Consider the following 17641-nt stretch of genomic DNA (forward strand, 5'->3'; position numbering starts at 1 on the left):
TGCTTCGAGACTATGATGTTTTTACGTGGCCAGGAAGTCACCCCGACGGCACAACCCCCAACCTGGAGGGCGAAGGTCTACTTCATCGAAAATATCGGTTTTCGCCAAAATATCGGTTTTCGCCAAAAACCTAAAACGAAAATTCAAGTTTTCCTAAACATTTTTGGTAAACCACAAGTTTTATATAAAACCTCTCGAAAACCAGTTGCAATTCAAAGTTGAACTAAACAAACAAACCTTTTGAAACATTCAGCGCTCAAATAAATGTAAAAAAACAGCTGTTGGCTGTTGCCAAAACAAATATTTCATTTTGAAATAAATTTGGTAGTTGTAAGTAATATTATTTATACAATTTTCTTACAAAATAAGAATTATTTATTTTTGTTTTTTCTAGAGTTTCAAACGCTCTTTGTTAAGCGAGGGACCGCAATTCACTGGCGTGACGAGCCCAATGACGAGGAAGACTTGCTCATAATTCGTAATGACGTTTCCAAGGTATGCGTTATGTAATCGTCGCCACAAATATGTTCGACGCTTTTGCGTACTACCTGGAGAAAGACTTTCCAGTAACTCCGTTCAATCACAAGGATTTGGAGATATGAGAAAAACGATAAGTGCATTTGTAGGAGAATAAGTATGAAAGAAAAATTTCTGGTGGAGCCTAATTCGCAGCGGGCTAGGAAAATTTGCACCAAAACATTTCACAATGTGGGAATCGTTGTTCCATGGCCTTACCTGCGCTGGTATGCTGCTCTATCACAGAAAAGGATTATCGACTCAAGGGTGTCGACGGCAAAGAAAAATCCTTAGGAGAATGATTGCACTTGGGTGAGTAGTAATATACTGGGAGTTTTTTGTATGTTCGAATCGAAACGTTTGTTTAACCACTCAATGACGGGATCTCATTCGTTCTTTTGGAGCTCGTATAGATCTTTATCAATTTGATATGTACCTTCACGAGGCTAAAGTTTGTATCTTTCATTTCCAGATCCTTTAGTTCATTGCAGAGTATATCGAAAGTTCTGCGGTTCAATCTGAAATGTTTTTTTCATCAATACAAAATTTGTTAAACAAATTCAAATGTCAAATGAAACGTGTAAATGTTCGGTGTGAACGATTTTAGAAAACTTTTTGCCGAAAACCCGGTTTTGGGTTTGGTGTTAAAAGCCTATTAGCTGGCAAATTCGACTGTGTCTAACCTATATATGTTAAATCTAGACTCCAGTTTAAATAGACTCGGGTTTAAAATATGACTATGAATATGTCCTTATATAAATATCAATCTAATAAAACAGAAAATAAACTAACCTAACTTAAACTATGTTAATCTAAGCACAAAACGTTATAAATATGTCAAGTATGATAAACATTGCGTCTTAAAGCTTAGTTAAAGCACAAAGAGCAAATAATAAATTTGAAAATGTGATTTAAAATACTAAACAATTCAATTTTAACCCCATTGACTTACAATCTGCAGAAAATCCACAAATAAATGCTATGGGGTATATTCATAGACAATTACTAAAGTTGTGATTTCTTGATTTATAGATTAAGGCTTGTTGATTTAATAAACACAGCTCTTATTCATAGTATATTTTCCTGCTGTGTTTAGTAAAACCCCAGTTTAAGGTTGTATTTTACTACAATTACACTTCAAATGACAGGTCAAAGCTACAAAAATACTGTTATATTTTCAAACTTGTTGTTTTGTGCTGTCATTCCTCAAATTGGATGTATAATATAATAATAATATTTAAGGGGGTATTCTGGTCTAGAAATAAAAAAAAAATCGATTTTTTCATATTTTCATAGTTTAACTATTTAAGAATATGTCTAAGAAAGGATTTTCCTAAATTCAAATTATTTTCGGAGAAATAAGTATTTTGCTGAGCAGCCATCCAAATCGGTTGGGCTGCAACTAATAGAACAAAAGACTTAATGGGGTACTTTAAACGCGTTTTTCTCAGTCTTTTTGAATCTGATACCCACGATTTCTCAGGTTCTGATGAACCGATTTACTTGAAATTTTAAAAGTCTTCTTTAGGGACTTGTCTACGTCCGGAACTACCATCCCCAAATTTTAATTTTTACTATTTTTAACAAATCGAAGAATGTTTAAAAGAGAAGTATTTTTTTTAGACAGTCTTCATTTTGTAAAAAAAAATGTTTGTAACTTTTCCGTAGTTCCAGACATTGCGACATTATTGTTTTTTAGTTTTTGATTTCAGATTTCTATTAGAGTTAAAATCGTGGGTATGGTCACGCACCAAATTTTTGAGACGCACCACTCCATCAGCTGATACCTAATGGAATTTTTATTTTTTTTTACTTTTTTTTGTATGCTTCTAATGTGAATAAATAATGTATACAAAAATTGATGGTAAAATTGTTGCTTGCTTTTTTCTACAGCACTTCAAAAATTACCAAAAATTCATGTCTCTAGACCAGAATACCCCCTTAAAAAATGTGACTGTTTCTTTATCCAAACGATACCATTCCTAAAAACTCTTGTCGCTTAATTCAAATGAATTGAACCGTGTTTTGCATATTTTTATTTTTCTTTTGCAGTACACCAAATAACCTTAACTAATCAAAGAAATCCATATATTTTTCAATGCGGTATCAATCGACATTTTTATTTGAAAATTGATATGATTTCAGGTTTTCATTTCACAAACAAAAATAAAATATGACATTTGGCTGTGATAATAAGAACTTAAACACAGCAATTGCTATGTTTATAGTTAAACCACAGATTAAGCACTAAACTTAGGTTTAAATTTATTTATAAATAGCCTAAACTCTGGACTTGATTAATAACAACGATATCATTCCTAAAAATTCTTGTCGCTTAATTCAATTAAATTGAACCGTGTTTTGTATATTTTTCGGGGGGACTTTCCATTACCGCAGCACGAATTTCCTTCTGATTTTTTTTTACAGTTAGGTAGGGGTCTCAATAGAACATGTTTTAAATATTAGGGCGAGGAAACAACTTTAAGTCATAAAAAAAATAATTTCTTTTTCGGACTTAACCCTACTTTTTTTGTATTGCAATTTTTGAGCCTAAAACAAGTTTTTTTTAATTGATAGCACGGCGTACTAATAACAACTACGTACTGCAACTCCCCTGTTTGGGGTCACTATAGGATTTGGGGTCGGTGCGAGTTTGGGTATATGCAAAGTACTTTTCCATTTGAGCACTAAAATAAAAGAAATTACCAAGAAAAAAAACAAGTATGGCAACACTGAACAAAAAACAGGGAAGAAATGTCAAAACCAACCATTTTTGAGTGTTTTGTATGGAAAAAAGTGAACTTTTAAAATTAATTAAAAATAGAAATAAATGTTTGCTCGCTCTAAAATTGCTATAGTTATTATTTATTTGCACATATCTATCGAATAAAAAAAACCGTGAGTCGAAATTCGTGCTGCGGTAATGGAAAGTTGAGCCTATTTTTCTTTTGCATTACACAAAATAACCTAAACTTATCTAAGAAATCCATATCTTTTTCAATTGCGGTATCAATCGACATTTTTATTTGATATTTTATATAATTTCAGGTTTTCAATTCACAAACAAAAATCATATATAACATTTGGCTGTGATAATAACAACTTAAACACAGCAATTGCTATTTTTATAGTTAAACCACATATTAAGCACTAAACTTAGTTTTAAATTCATTTATGAATAGCCTAAACTCTGGACTTGATTAATAATAACTTAGCAAGAGTTTAACAAACATCTATGAATATGCCCCTATGTGTGCACGATTCATTTGACTTTGACTACACTTCGCACTAATTCTATGTTCCTGCCCATCTGAACTCTTCCATTTGTGCAAAAACTTCAAATTTTTCCCGACATTCTATCATTCGGTTTCGATCTTTGCTTTTTTGACAGCTAAACCCAATTCACCACGCCAAAAAGACGAACAAAATAAAACACATCGACCGATGCGATGAGCGATGCCATAAAAATTAAAATACGCGACGCGAGATGTATCCACAGCCAGCGTCAACTTCGTAATTCGTGCCATTAAAAAAAAATTCGATTCTTACAAAAACAAAACTCACATTAAAAATCAAAATCCCAATCAAATATTTTAGTGAAAACATTTACAATAAAAACAGTGGTTTATCAATCAAGAAAAAGAACATCCAGCGCCAGGCCAGCACCAGCATAGAGCATAAAATTTGTTTTTCTTTATATCGAGCTCGACTGCGACTCGAAACTCGAAAAGTCGAAAGTAGTGTATATCTTTGGTTTTGGTTTTCGTGGTGAATTGGAAATTTCTTTCTTGGTCTTGCTGTTTGCTGTGGCTCGCTCGCTTTTCTCGCTACGCTGCGCTATGTTGTGTCATATTTTCTACTAAATGGAAAATTAACGCCAAAACAAAAACGAACGCAACAAAACATTTTCCGTTTCGTTTTTCTTTTTTTATTATTTTCATTTTTATTTTTAACCAAATACATATTTTTATTTCCTAATCTGGATTGATATACAAACAAATATTTATTGCCAAGAAAAGAATCAAATCAAATCGTCGTCGTATTCGTCTATCGTCTTCGCCACCTCACCTACACCTTACATCTTGACGGTCGGTGGTGAGAATTCCCAAAATTTATTCAGTGACAAAAGAAAAGAAGTAGCAAAGAAAAAATTGTGGTTAAAAAAAATTAAAAAAAAAAAACGGAAAAGAAAGAATAAAAAATTATATTCTTTTCTCAAATCCCAACAAAGTGCAAAAAGAACCAACAAAATAAAATATAAGAAGTAACGACTTTCTTTTGTGCAAAACAAAAAGAAATTCTACTAAATAATAAAATAAATTTGTTCCAACGGAGTGGTAAAACATAAAACTATAGTTAATGTCTAGGTACTGTATGCTGGCTATAAATTAATAATAAATTTTCCCCTTTTACTCTGAATCTGAATCTGAATTCTGAAACAAAATGTTTAACGCCAAATAAAAATTTCCAAGACAAAGTCGTTGGTTTCGTTCGTCGAATGAAGAGAATAAATAAATTTTAGTTTTAATTATTTTTCATTTTATTTAATTTTTACGAACTCGAAACTCAGAACAGAACTAGTCCAAGTGTATGTGGCCAACTTTCGTCTTAAAACCAAGAGAAGAAGAAATCTTGACTCTGGACTTTGGGGTCTGCGACTGAGATCGTGTTGTTCTTGTAATTTAATCGAAACACAAAAGAATATTAAACATTTATTTTTCTGTTCGGTAAAAGTAGATGAAGGTTTGCGAATTAACAAAACAAAAAAAACACATTTCTTTGTTTTCCTTTTGCCATACAAAATAAAAAAATCTTTTTACTAGGTACCTAAATACCTACATATGTACCTACCTATCTAAATACTTGCATTGACTCCCGTGCCCGTCCCTTTACATATAACAATTTTTGTTGTTGTTGTTTCTCCCGCGTGTTTTGGTTCATTTGCTTTATTTTTGTTTTTAATAATTTAATAAAATTAATTTTTTTTGTTAATCTTGTCTTGGGGGAGTTGCGACATAAGATTTACAATTATTAGTATACCTACATAGTTGTATACCTAGTTTTGTACTTTTGATACTCTGAGCCAAATTTGTTTTATGTTGATAATAAAGATTGTCATTAGTATTTTGGAGATATTTATGAAGGAAGGCAGTTTTTTTTATACAGATGTTTCAAAAAGAAAAGAAGGGGTTGGTGTAGGTGTGTACTGTGAACGACTGAAATTAAGTCTCTCATTCCGCCATCCCAATAATTGTAGCGTGTTCCACGCGGAACTTTTGGCGATAAAAAAGTCCTCTCCTGGCTTAAAGAAAAGACACCTGATGTCCGTATTTTTTTTAGACAGTCAGGCTGCTATCAAATCAGTGGAAAAACATCACCACGTTTCAAGTCACAAAAAACATCTGGCCAACACTAGATTTGAATCGTTCAAGGTGCTTGCTATCTCTAATATTGATAATAGGTGTCATAACCGGACACTGTCTAATAAGAAAGCACGCCACGAGATTAGGCGTATTCTCAAATGACTTTTGCAGAAGCTGTATAAACGAGGAAGAGGAAGAAACAGTTCTTCATCTTCTCTGCACATGCCCTGCTCTGGCTCTGTATTTTTTCTTGTGGGATATTATTCCAGCAATTTTGTAAAGCTTTCCCATAAGAGCTCAATGGGGTTAATATCTGGAGACTGCGGTGGCCATACCATTACTTTTAGAATTTCCTCATTTTCTTTTTGTTTCAGGTATCCCCGGCAAAATTTTGAAGTGTGTTTGGGGTCATTGTCTTGCTGGAATACAAAACCTTCATCGATTAATCGTAGTCCAAATACCAAAACGTTGTCTTCCAATATCGTTTTATAGACTTCTTTATCCATTCTTCCGTTCACTCGTGTTAGATCTCCTACTCCATCGAAGAAAAAGCATCCCTACACCATTGCTTAACCACCTTCATGCTTTATAGTTGGGACTAAACAGTCTGGTAGCATCTTCTGTTCAGCACTGCGCCTGACGTACACTCTGCAATTTGAGCAAAATATCTCAAACTTGGACTCATCGCTCCATAACAATCTGTTGAAGTCTTCATCTGTCCAATCCTTATGGGTTTTGGCCCATTCCAACCGTTTGATCTTGTTTTGGAGTCGTAGAAGTGGTTTCCGCACTGCAACGCATGCCTTAGCCTTCGTTGTATCGTTGATACAGATAAAGATAATAGTTCTTCCCTTATTTCATTGATCTCGGAGCGTATTTCTGGTGCTGTTTTCTTCCTAGAACGCTTGCTTATGGTGATGATATGCAGATCTTCGGTTTTCGCCGTAACTTTAGGTCGTCCTGACCTCGGTTTATTCTTAAAACCGACGGTATTAGAGTAACGCTGTATGGTGTGAACTGCTCCTTTGGTTATCTTCAGTTTTGTGGCGATTTCTCTTTGCGAATAGCCTTCTTCAATAAGGGTCATAATCGCAGTTTCAATAGTTAATTCCTTAAATTTTCCCATGATGGGCACTTTGTTTACCGGAGAAGATCACAGTCTCCAATAAATTTAAATTGGATCAAACCGAGCATTATATACAAAATCCTGAATATGCACCGATGGGACAAAGTACTGTGGCTGAAATAAGTGCTGCAGTTATTAGGAAAATTCAGTCGGCTCTATACCAACTTTTCATTCAAATTAAGCCCTTCGATTCAACAAAAGAAGATTTTTGAAAAATATAACAAACATTTGTTTTAATTTATAACTGTTATTGAGTATAGTTATATACACATATACATTTGCGAAAATGTAAGTATTTCGCAGAAACAAAACGTTGCAAATTGAAAATTCAATATATTAAACACAACAGCTGATCGAAATGACATTTATGCTTGTTGTAATTTGTACCAAGTTTCTGAAACTTGTTTAAGTGCTGCGAGGAAATAGTAAAGTTTTAGCGATCACTTTACACAGAACAAAGAGAAGTTGAAGGTCAAAATTGGCTATCAAAACAGTGACAAACAAATATCGTCTTACGCGATTCCACCCTGTACTTCGTAGGCACCTTGTTGTGTTGTAAAGGTTCAAGATAATAAAGAGGTAGACTTCTTTTGTTAAAATAGGTAAACCTTACTCTTGGTCTAAAAGAAATTGCCAGTTTAAAGTTTTGTAATATGCATAAGGTTAAGACTTGATCACATTTGGGGTAAATGTGAAGTGCCCATGAAGAGACGAAAACACTTTGCACAGTTTCAAGTTAAGCTTTTGTACAACTTAAGTTAATAGGGTCCAGCGTATAATAACTACGGTTGTTATTTCTAACCCTACTAGTACAAATATGAGCAAATCCCAGGGCCCCGTTTTGGGCGCTTTGTTTTTCTCGATGTTAACACTTTGACAGGGCAGCGCACAGAATTCTATACTTTATTAGAAACATTTTTTAGTATTAAATATCTTATAGAAACCATCAATTCGGGAACGTTTTTTTAAGTTTGATAAAATCAACAAGAACAAAACAAAGCGCATAATTTAAACTTTGATTTTTAACATGGGTGTATTATGTATCTATATTAAATAAGCAATAATGAAAACAATACATACAATATCTTCTACAAGGAAAATATCGAATCATGCCCGGGAACGTTCCCGAAATGACCGTTCCCGAAATGACCGTTCACGAAATAACGTTTTCAAATAAGAGCGCCCTTTGATTACACGGCGGTCATCTTAACTGCTGGAACCGGAGTCGTAACTGGAGCCGGAAAATCTTTCACAAGTTGTCATACGTTTCACAAAAAGTATGCACAGAATGTGTTGTACGGCTTTTTGATGTTATTTGGTATATTTGCAGTTTCCAACCATATCAAATTTCTCAGAAAATATTTGTTTGTTCACTTTTATTTTTTATTTCAATATTTTTCCACTTTTTTATTAAAAAACTATTAAAAAAAATATAATCACCAAGTTATTCACTTCAAAAATGGAAACGTCACATGTGTCGTTCGTCAAAGTTAAAAGTTGGTCAACTCTTCCGATTCCGGCTGCAGCTAGGATTCCAGTTGCTTCGCGTTGTGTTCGTACATTTGCATTTGCGTTCACTGAATACTTTGACAGCTATTCCAGTTACGACTCCGTCTCCGACACTATTGTGTTCCAGCAGTAAATGCAATCTGACTTTGTCAATAGGAACATATTTGAGGTTTCTTTGTTATTGCGAGTCGTAAAAAAGAATTTCATCAATAATTAAATGCAATAAATACGTTCACGGAAAGACGTACTATTGATGTACGGTCTACGAATAATGGGTAGAAAAGTACTTTACATTTAGATATAATTTATTTGACGAAAAATACCCTGACAGCGGGCTTTGTTATTGTTTTCTACCTTGACTGACGTTCGACTCCGAATGGGTGGATTTACTTAAAATTATTTTTGATCTATTATCGATATGTTCACTGAAATGACTTGTGCGATATTGGACAAATTATTTTTGGATTTTTGTAGTTAAAAATAAATAATCTTTTAGTATCCTCTCTAAAACTAAATTTTGTATAAAAAATACGATGTATCGAGTAATGAACGGGGTTAAATACCTTAAATTTTTCAAATATATGTTGGAATTATTGTTGAAAACTGTAAATTAGGACGCGAAATGATTTCCTATGCGTGTATATTGATTTCATTTAAAACTCACCTTAATAATGAATTATATTGTTTGATGGATACACAAAAGAAGTTAGTTTTAGTGATTTTGAGCCATCTATCCTTTGGTGGTGAAATGAGAACTTTATGAAACTTAATCCCGCTAAGTCTGTTGCCTTGTTATTTTTAAAAAATAAGTTTGCTCTTAAGTAAAAAAAAATTGCATTTAAGGTTTATGATTTCGTATAACACTTCTTTTTTTGTCTCTTTTGTTTAATACTAACAACTAGAACAATTGCTAATATGGTAATCATTCAGTCTTTAAGCAAGAGGACTGACAAATTCATATTTGTTTGGATATTAACGTCTTAAGTTCATTTAGTCTATGTTACTAGTTTCTGGCTTAAGTCCTTTTTGCTAATCAACAAAGAATATAATGCGAAGGAATATAAAAATGTGTGCTATGCCATATTTTATTTCTAATAGTGTGTTTTTATCCAATTTTTGACTGCGAGTGACAGCGCTGATTGAATGTTGCTCTAAATGATTGTATTCGTTTTAAATGTAATGTCCTAAGATACTCCAGTGTACTACATTTGTCTGACATACTTTTTAAAATAAACATTAATGAATTCTTAAAGGTTTTGAAACTGTATAATATCATCCACAACAGTCGTTCTGGTTATCTAAGTGAATTTGAAAACAACCTAAACTGTCTGATAGTACCTTAAATACCCAAGTTTTCTAAAACTTCAATTTTTGACTATTCATTTAAACTCAAAAGCGTTTTGAGTAGTGCGCAATATCTTATGCTATCTTTATAATGGTCTAGTGCAACGGTTCCCAATCTTTTTTGCGTGAGAAATTTCAGGCGGAGCACTTCGTTGCGCGTTTGCCATTTTTCGCAGTTACACGTATTATGCAGTCCCTGAAGTGATACACTCATATTATTTATATTTTTAAATATATCTGACAGATACGCCAATTTCAATAACCAACGCTAATTACACAACATGTCCCCCAAAACAAAGTTGTCTTCAATGAAGAAATTTCTAACTTGACAGCGAAAAAGGCATCTTACTTCTGCGTGAGGAAGTAAAGACGTATGTAGACTCCTCATGTCATCACACAATACTTTAAAAAGCCATGTATTCTTTGACCGTGATTTAATAAAGTTAAATATTTTCACGCTTTAGTCCAACACGTCTTTAAGAGTGGCATTTTATTCATTGCAAAAGCATGACGGTGTGAAACGCAATGGCTACTGGTTATTCCTTTAACAATTTGCTTTATTCTTGCGACGGCACCGGACGTTATAACAGTCATGGCCTTGGCATCGTCCGTGCATACATCCACGCAGTTAACCCATTGTATGTCATTTGCAATAACAATTTTTCAATCAATTTAAAAATGTCAGCACCAGTTGTAGTAGTTGGCAACGGTGACTTGCAAAAGAGCAGATCTTCTTGAAAGGATTGTAGATATTGGTATCCCAAAAATAATATTAAAATAGCCAACCCTGCAAAATCCGTTGATTCATCCATTTGTAGCTCAAATTTTGTGACTTATTCGTAAAAGTAAAGAAGCTTTCACATTCTCCGATAAGTCTCCAATTCTTCTTTGACAAAGGAACGATGTCAATAAATGTTTTGGCCTTATAACCCAACAAACATTCAACAATGTCTTTAATACATGATTTTATTAATTTTTCTGTAATGGTATGGTTTTCACCAGTTTGCGCTATTCGGACATTTTTGTTTACTGCTTTTGAGTGATAAGTAATAGTGGTTTGAGATCAAGTAAGTTTAGCATACTTTATTTTGAAGAAATCAGTCAGAAACCAGTTTGCTTTTGCAATCTGGATGAATCCCTGCAAAGTGACGATTAATTTTTGCTGCAAACATTGCATTGTTCGATAACACTTTGCGGCAAATTACGTATTGAGGTTTGTTGCCACTTGTCTCAGCAAATCCCAGATTCAAATATGATTCGTGGTACATCCTTTTAACTGATCTTTTTTCTGTAGCATCGATCACAGTGCAACTACTAGGTACCAGACTAGAATTGAAAAAAAAAAACTGTTTCTATTTCAATCGGCACTCTCACTAGTCTTACTGGTATTGTATGTAAATTTATCAATTATCAAAATTACAAGATCAGAAGCCCAAAATTAACTAGTTACTTGTCCGTCTTGTTTTTACTTACAGTTTAGCTTGTTAACCTTTTCGAAACTATTAAAGCAGTTGCGCATCGTGTGGGTGGAGTGTAATGTTTAGTCCACTTTCTTCAGAGGTCCTTCTTGACTAGTGGGCCCATAAAATTATGCATAAAGACGAACAAAATCCTGTTTAAAAGGTTGCAATTTCATACAAATGCAGTTACTATATCGAGCCCTTCCCACCATTTTATCGTTAGCGACATTTTTCATAAAAAAGACAACCTAATTATTAAAATTTGCCAGTAACACATAAATGCTTGAAGGATATTGTCATGTCTAAACTTAAGCATAATTAATAGTTTCCAATACTGACTATGGGTACAAGTTGATTCAACGACGATAAAATTTACTATGGCGCTTACGATAAATTGGCGGGAAGGGCTTGATATTTTAAAAATGATTCAAATATGCAAGTTCATGAAACAATCTTTGTATATTTAATGCCTTGAAACGCGATGTGTTTGAAAACATTTTCAAGTTATTTCTACCATAAATTCATATAAAATACATCTGTTTTTATTGATAGTTTAGACTTGGAGTCGAGTAAAGCATTTCACATTCTTGATGTGCGGAATAAGAAAGAAAATCTATATTTGTTCGTTCGAATTTGAGCTCAATTGTACACTTATGGAAATTAAATTTAACCGCTGAATTGTAGTAAAATGTTGTAAATATAAATCAAATAAGCGAATAAACTGAGTCGATACATCATAGCCTTCCCAACTTTTTGCAGTTTTCCTATTTTATTCCAAAAATGTCTTATTTTTTCTGATAGAATAAATCACTTGATATTGTCTTTCTTTGGATATGTACAAATAAAGTAATGCTTAAGTGTTCTACATTTTGCCTCGACTTAAACGAAGTTATAAAAACAAATTTATTTAATATGGTTGTTTACTTTTTGATAAGTCTACCAAAACAATTAAATTTCTTCTAATAAAGTTATAAATAAAACCAAACTAAGTCAAAAATGTAGAACTAAAATTATAAAATATTTACTTAGTGAAATTTGCACTCCGTAACCATGTCAAGTCATAATTCTTTAAGAATTGTTTGATTTATGAAAAAAAAAACAATTTGTCACTTTAACAACACAAGTACTTAAATAAAATCAAAATCAGGACGTTCAGAGAAGCTTCCTCTTCTTTTTAATTAGCTTTTAGTTTCATATACATGTGAAGTATGTACATATGTCTTGACATTAGACTTGATATCTTTGCGAATATATTTTTTTTAAATTTTAATAGCAAACATTACTTTTACTACTTTTCGTTTTGGTAATTTGTCTTGTTATGAACTCTTCTAAGAACAAAAAAATTGTTTATTTGAGATGCACATTAAACCAAATGAAAACTGAATTAACGAAACAAGTTGAGTCCATTCTGCCCATAAACTCAGTCAAGGAGTAGGCCCTGTGAAAATGGCCATTAAGTGATTTCTTGATCCCAGTAATTCTTAATTTTTGGTTCAAGTATTACTGAACTTATTTGGATCGTATGTAACCTAGGACATGTCACTACAACATTTTTTGGCAAGAATAGAAGGGACCCAACATTTTTTACCGGATTTGAATAAAACATTTTATATGAACACTTTATAAGACTTTTTGAATAAGTGCATTCCCAGACTGGAGACTGTGCCTGTGAAAAACAGTAACGGTAGTACAGGGTGATAACAAACGTCTCTGCACGTGCACCATACTTAACTTGGCATTGGCGGTCATATATGTTGTCCGACTGCAAGTACAACAGCGCTTTAACTCCTCCTGGAGCATAAGGCAGTAACAAGATCCGTCCACCTATCCCGATTCACCGCAACTGACCTCAGCTGTGGCCACGATTGAATACCTTGAAACCGAGCCTCCTTCAAAACTGATGATCTCCAAGTTGTCTTTGGTCTTCCAATGCGTCTATTACCCTGGGAATTCCATTGGACGGATTGTTTTGCTATATTGTCGTCCTGTTTTCTCAGTGTATGGCCTATCCAACACCATTTCCGTTGCATGATGTCTACGTCCAATTTTGTCTGTGCGGTCCTATTCCATAGCTCAACGGGTATTTAGAATAGAGCGCAAACAACGGTTAACGAAAGCTTGTAGTCTGCTTGAGATGTTGGCAGAGAATTTCCATGTTTGAGAAGCATATAACAGCACTGATTTGACGTTGGATTCGAAGAGTTTCAACTTGGTGCTTAACGATATTTTGCTAGAGTTCCACACAGGAGAAAGGATTCCAAATGCACTACGGGCTTTGTTTATTCTACTGTTAACATCCAGGTCCGTTCCGCCATCGAGAGCTAGAAAACTTTCCAGATAACTAAACTGCTCGACCTCCTCTATGGTCCCCTGTCTTAGAATAACTTGTGTTCTTTGGTCCTTAGTCATTACTTTGGACTTATTTGTGTTAATCCTTAATCCAGCCACCTCTCCATTCAGTTGCAGCGAATGACTCAACTGATTGAAGCCTGTCGTGTTGTTAGCCATGAGACATATATCGTCAGCATAATCTTTGTGGCTAAGCTTGTCAAACAGACTCCATTGGATACCGTGACTTTCATTTGTACCCACCGTAGCAGTCATCACATAGTCAATCGCCAGCAAAAACAGAATTGGTGACAAGACATCTCCTTGCCCCACTCCTTGACGCACATCGAAGGAGTCGGAAAGCTGTCCATTGTGCAACACAAAACACCATGCGTTGTTGTTCGATTCTTTAATAACAGCGACAATTTTCTCAGGGATTCCTTGCGGAATAAGCGATATCCAGATGAATGCACGATTGACCCGATCAAACGCCTTCTCAAAATCTACAAACATTAGGTACAGCTGTGAATGGTACTCAGATGATTGTTCGAGTATAATTCGCAAGGATCGGCCACTGCGAAACCCCGCCTGGTGCCTATTGAGGTTAGACTAGATCCTTGACCTAATCTTCTCGAGAATAATAGTTTCCATTAACTTCGGAAAAACGGGCAGAACTTTCATACCGCGCCAGTTATTACAGTTTTTGAGGTTTCCTTTCTTTGGTAACTTTATAATGAGTCCATCCTTCCAGTCCCTTGGGTAAGTTTCACTCTCCCAGACAGCCAGCACGAGTTTAAGCAAAATACGGGTCTGCTTTTAGGAATTCTGCGGGAATACCATCAAGTCCACCTGCTTTTTTTTTTTTTTAGAAGATGATTCGCATTACTTATCCCTGCACTTGTTGGGAGACTGGTGTCAATACCCCTAGAAGATCTGCGCATGTTGTTCAATTGTGGATTCAATTCTCCATTGTGTACAAAAGTGCTCCTTCCATCTTTGTAGCTGATCTTTTATCGTCACCAAAAGGTTGCCGTTCAAATCTAACACGAGATGTTTTGTGTTAGTGCTACTACGCTGTCCGACAATGTCCTTACTGATTTTATACAGCTCGCTTGCGTCCCCACTTCCTGCAGCATGTTCCGCATTTTCCGTATTTTCCGCAAGTTTGTTCGCTGCACTGTCTTATGGGATGTTCTATACTCGTTTCGTAGAATCAATTTCCGCTGAGCATCACTTTCAGTCTTTACCTGGTCCATGTTCCCTAGGCATGGAGAGAAGTTAAAGTTGATTTTATACCCAAAGCTACGACCTATAAGTCTATTATCATTCCTTCTTCAGACCTTGGAAAGATTGTTTGATATCCGTTTAAGTCAAGTATTGAAAGAAGACTTCTGTCTTCGTCTCAACATGGCTACTGTAAATGTAAATCGGTGGAAACAGCGTTACACACCTTAGTACGCACCGTCGAATATTGCCTTCATCATAAAGAGTTCACTATGGTTGCTTTCCTTGACATCGAAGGTGCCTTTAACAACGTGGACACATCTGCAATCACATCTGCATTAACATCTCTAAATGTAGAGTCTTCGCATCGGGAGGTAATTCATTTCATGCTTACTAGCAGAATAATTAACTCAAAACTGGACAACTCTTCTGGCAGACGATTCGTTAGTAGAGGGACACCGCAAGGTGGTGTTCTATCCCCTCTCCTCTGGATTCTAGTGATGAATGAAATCCTAACTAAGCTGGATACGGAGGACTTCACAGTGATAGCCTATGCGGACGACATTGTCTTAGCAGTGTCAGGAAAGCATCTTAACACCTTACCCTACCCGGCACTAAACACTTTACCCTACCTAACACCTCTTGACATATTTAAAAAACAAATAGCTGCAAGTTCTGCTATTCGCCTCAAAGCTTCGTCGCATTGGACTAAAAACAACATTGGTCACTCTGTAATTCTAAGGTACTTAGAATCAATTCCAAAGCACACAGACTACACCATCCCCCAACTGCAATTCGACAGAAATTTTCAGATTTCTATACCTCCCAGATCTTTCTGGTAGGATAGGATATTCCTGAAAGATGGGTCAATACATATTTATACAGATGGTTCAAAAACAAAAGAAGGGTTGGTGGAGGTGTGTACTCTGAACGACTGAAATTTAGTCTCTCATTCCGCCTTTCCAAACATTGTAGCGTGTTCCAGGCGGAACTTTTGGCGATAAAGGAAGTCTTGTCCTGGCTTAAAGAAAACGTGATATCGACATCTGATATCCGTATTTTCTTAGGTAGCCAGTCTACTATCAAATCTCTGGACTCTGTCCCTACAAACTCTATAACAGTCCATAACTGTCGATCATCTCTAATGGAGATGGCGCAACAGTTTAACATTCACCTTTGCTGGGTGCTGGGCCATAGAGACATTCCACGTAACAGTAAGGCAGATGAACTCGCCAGGAACGGTACAGTACAGCCCATCCTACCACGTTTGGCATGGACTGGCATACCAATCGCTACTTTTAAACTGCTGCTAATGCAAGATGCTGTGAGGAGGGCAGGCACCAGGTGGAACAACATCACCACGTGTCAAGTCAAAAAAAACATCTGGCCAACACTAGATTTAAAACGTTCAAGGTGCTTGCTATCTCTAAGCAGATCGCATTTAAGCTCGATAATAGGTGTCATAACCGGACACTGTCTAATAGGAAAGCATTCTCAAATGACTTTTGCAGAAGCTGTATTGACGAGGAAGTTGAGGAAACAGTTCTTCATATTCTCTGCACATGCCCTGCTCTGGCTCGAAGACGCAAGAATTACCTAGGAGAATTCTTCTTTAACGATATAAACGATCTACATCAAATCAGCATAATCAACTTCTCACGTTTCGTAAGGGACTCAAACTGGTCCCATTGAGCTTAGGAGGAAGCCTCAAGATTCATGTGGTATCACAATGGGCTATTAAACGGGCTGGGAAAGCCACTATAACCTAACCTCACCATCACTCTCTGAATTGATTCTAATTTTAAGTGTTCTTCGATATGTGATTTTGTCCCAGGTGTCTTGGATATCCAGGAATCACTAGGTCTTGTCTGTCTGGGTATAGTTTCAGTTCCAGCTTCCATAATTGGCGGTTAGATTACTCTTAAGGTCTTATACTCATCGTTAAAACCCAAACAAAATTATGGATATATCCGAAGGATGAATCAACTAGTTTATCAAAGTGCCAAATACTTTTAATGTTTAGCTTTTTTCTCTCTGAGCGTCTTTTGTCATCGTCAAAAGGCTTACAGAACCTATATACATATATCGATCGTATAGATTGATTATTGTAGAATAAATTTGGCAAAGAGTATCAAAATACACCAAAGAAGAGTAACACCCAAATGTACACTCATGATTTTATTATTCTAAAACATATAAAGTACACCCAAACTCAAATACGCTGGCTCTAAATTTCATTCATGTTTTTTAGCTTTATTGCTTGATAGATTTATTTCCCTAAATTCCAATTTAAACGATTGTCAACAAAACAAATTAAAAATTTAAAAAGAAAACAAAATCCAACTAAAACACATTTATAGATACATTTATAACGATTTATGTCTTTGAATTTAAGTTTGGCTTTTACATAGATTTTTCAATTTTAAGTGTGTAGTGATAGTGATAATGATATTGGCTTACAATGTCGATTTTCATGTCGTTTTCTTTGCTGTTGTTGTTTCTATTATTTTTTTAAATAATACGAAATGCTTGTTGAATTTTTGTTTTTTTATTTTTTTGTTTTTATTTTTTTCTTTCACTAATCTATATATTAATATTTTGCAGACACGCTTACCAACAACCGGTTATTATGAAAGGTTATATTTTTTAAATATTTGTTTTGTTGTTTTAATAAAAATAAAATAAAAAGATCTCTAATTAAATTATTTTGAAAACATTTAGAAAATAATCTTGCGTAGTAAATTTTTGAAAATTTCATTGCAACATGTTTT

General features: G+C 34.8%; 1 protein-coding gene across 1 annotated transcript in view; it reads left to right on the top strand.

Annotated features, from left to right (window-relative positions):
- The first annotated feature begins 3973 nt into the window (after nt 1-3973).
- The window catches only part of LOC129953617 (CCR4-NOT transcription complex subunit 6), an 80424-nt gene continuing 66756 nt past the window's right edge, over nt 3974-17641 (top strand). Inside the window, exons 1-2 of the mRNA XM_056066859.1 lie at nt 3974-4883; nt 17475-17506. Of these exons, the coding sequence (XP_055922834.1) occupies nt 4876-4883; nt 17475-17506 (40 nt within the window). The 5' untranslated portion in view covers nt 3974-4875. The remainder of the gene's footprint in view (nt 4884-17474; nt 17507-17641) is intronic.

Source organism: Eupeodes corollae, chromosome 1 (genome assembly GCF_945859685.1).
Source record: "Eupeodes corollae chromosome 1, idEupCoro1.1, whole genome shotgun sequence".
Lineage (NCBI taxonomy): Eukaryota > Metazoa > Arthropoda > Insecta > Diptera > Syrphidae > Eupeodes > Eupeodes corollae.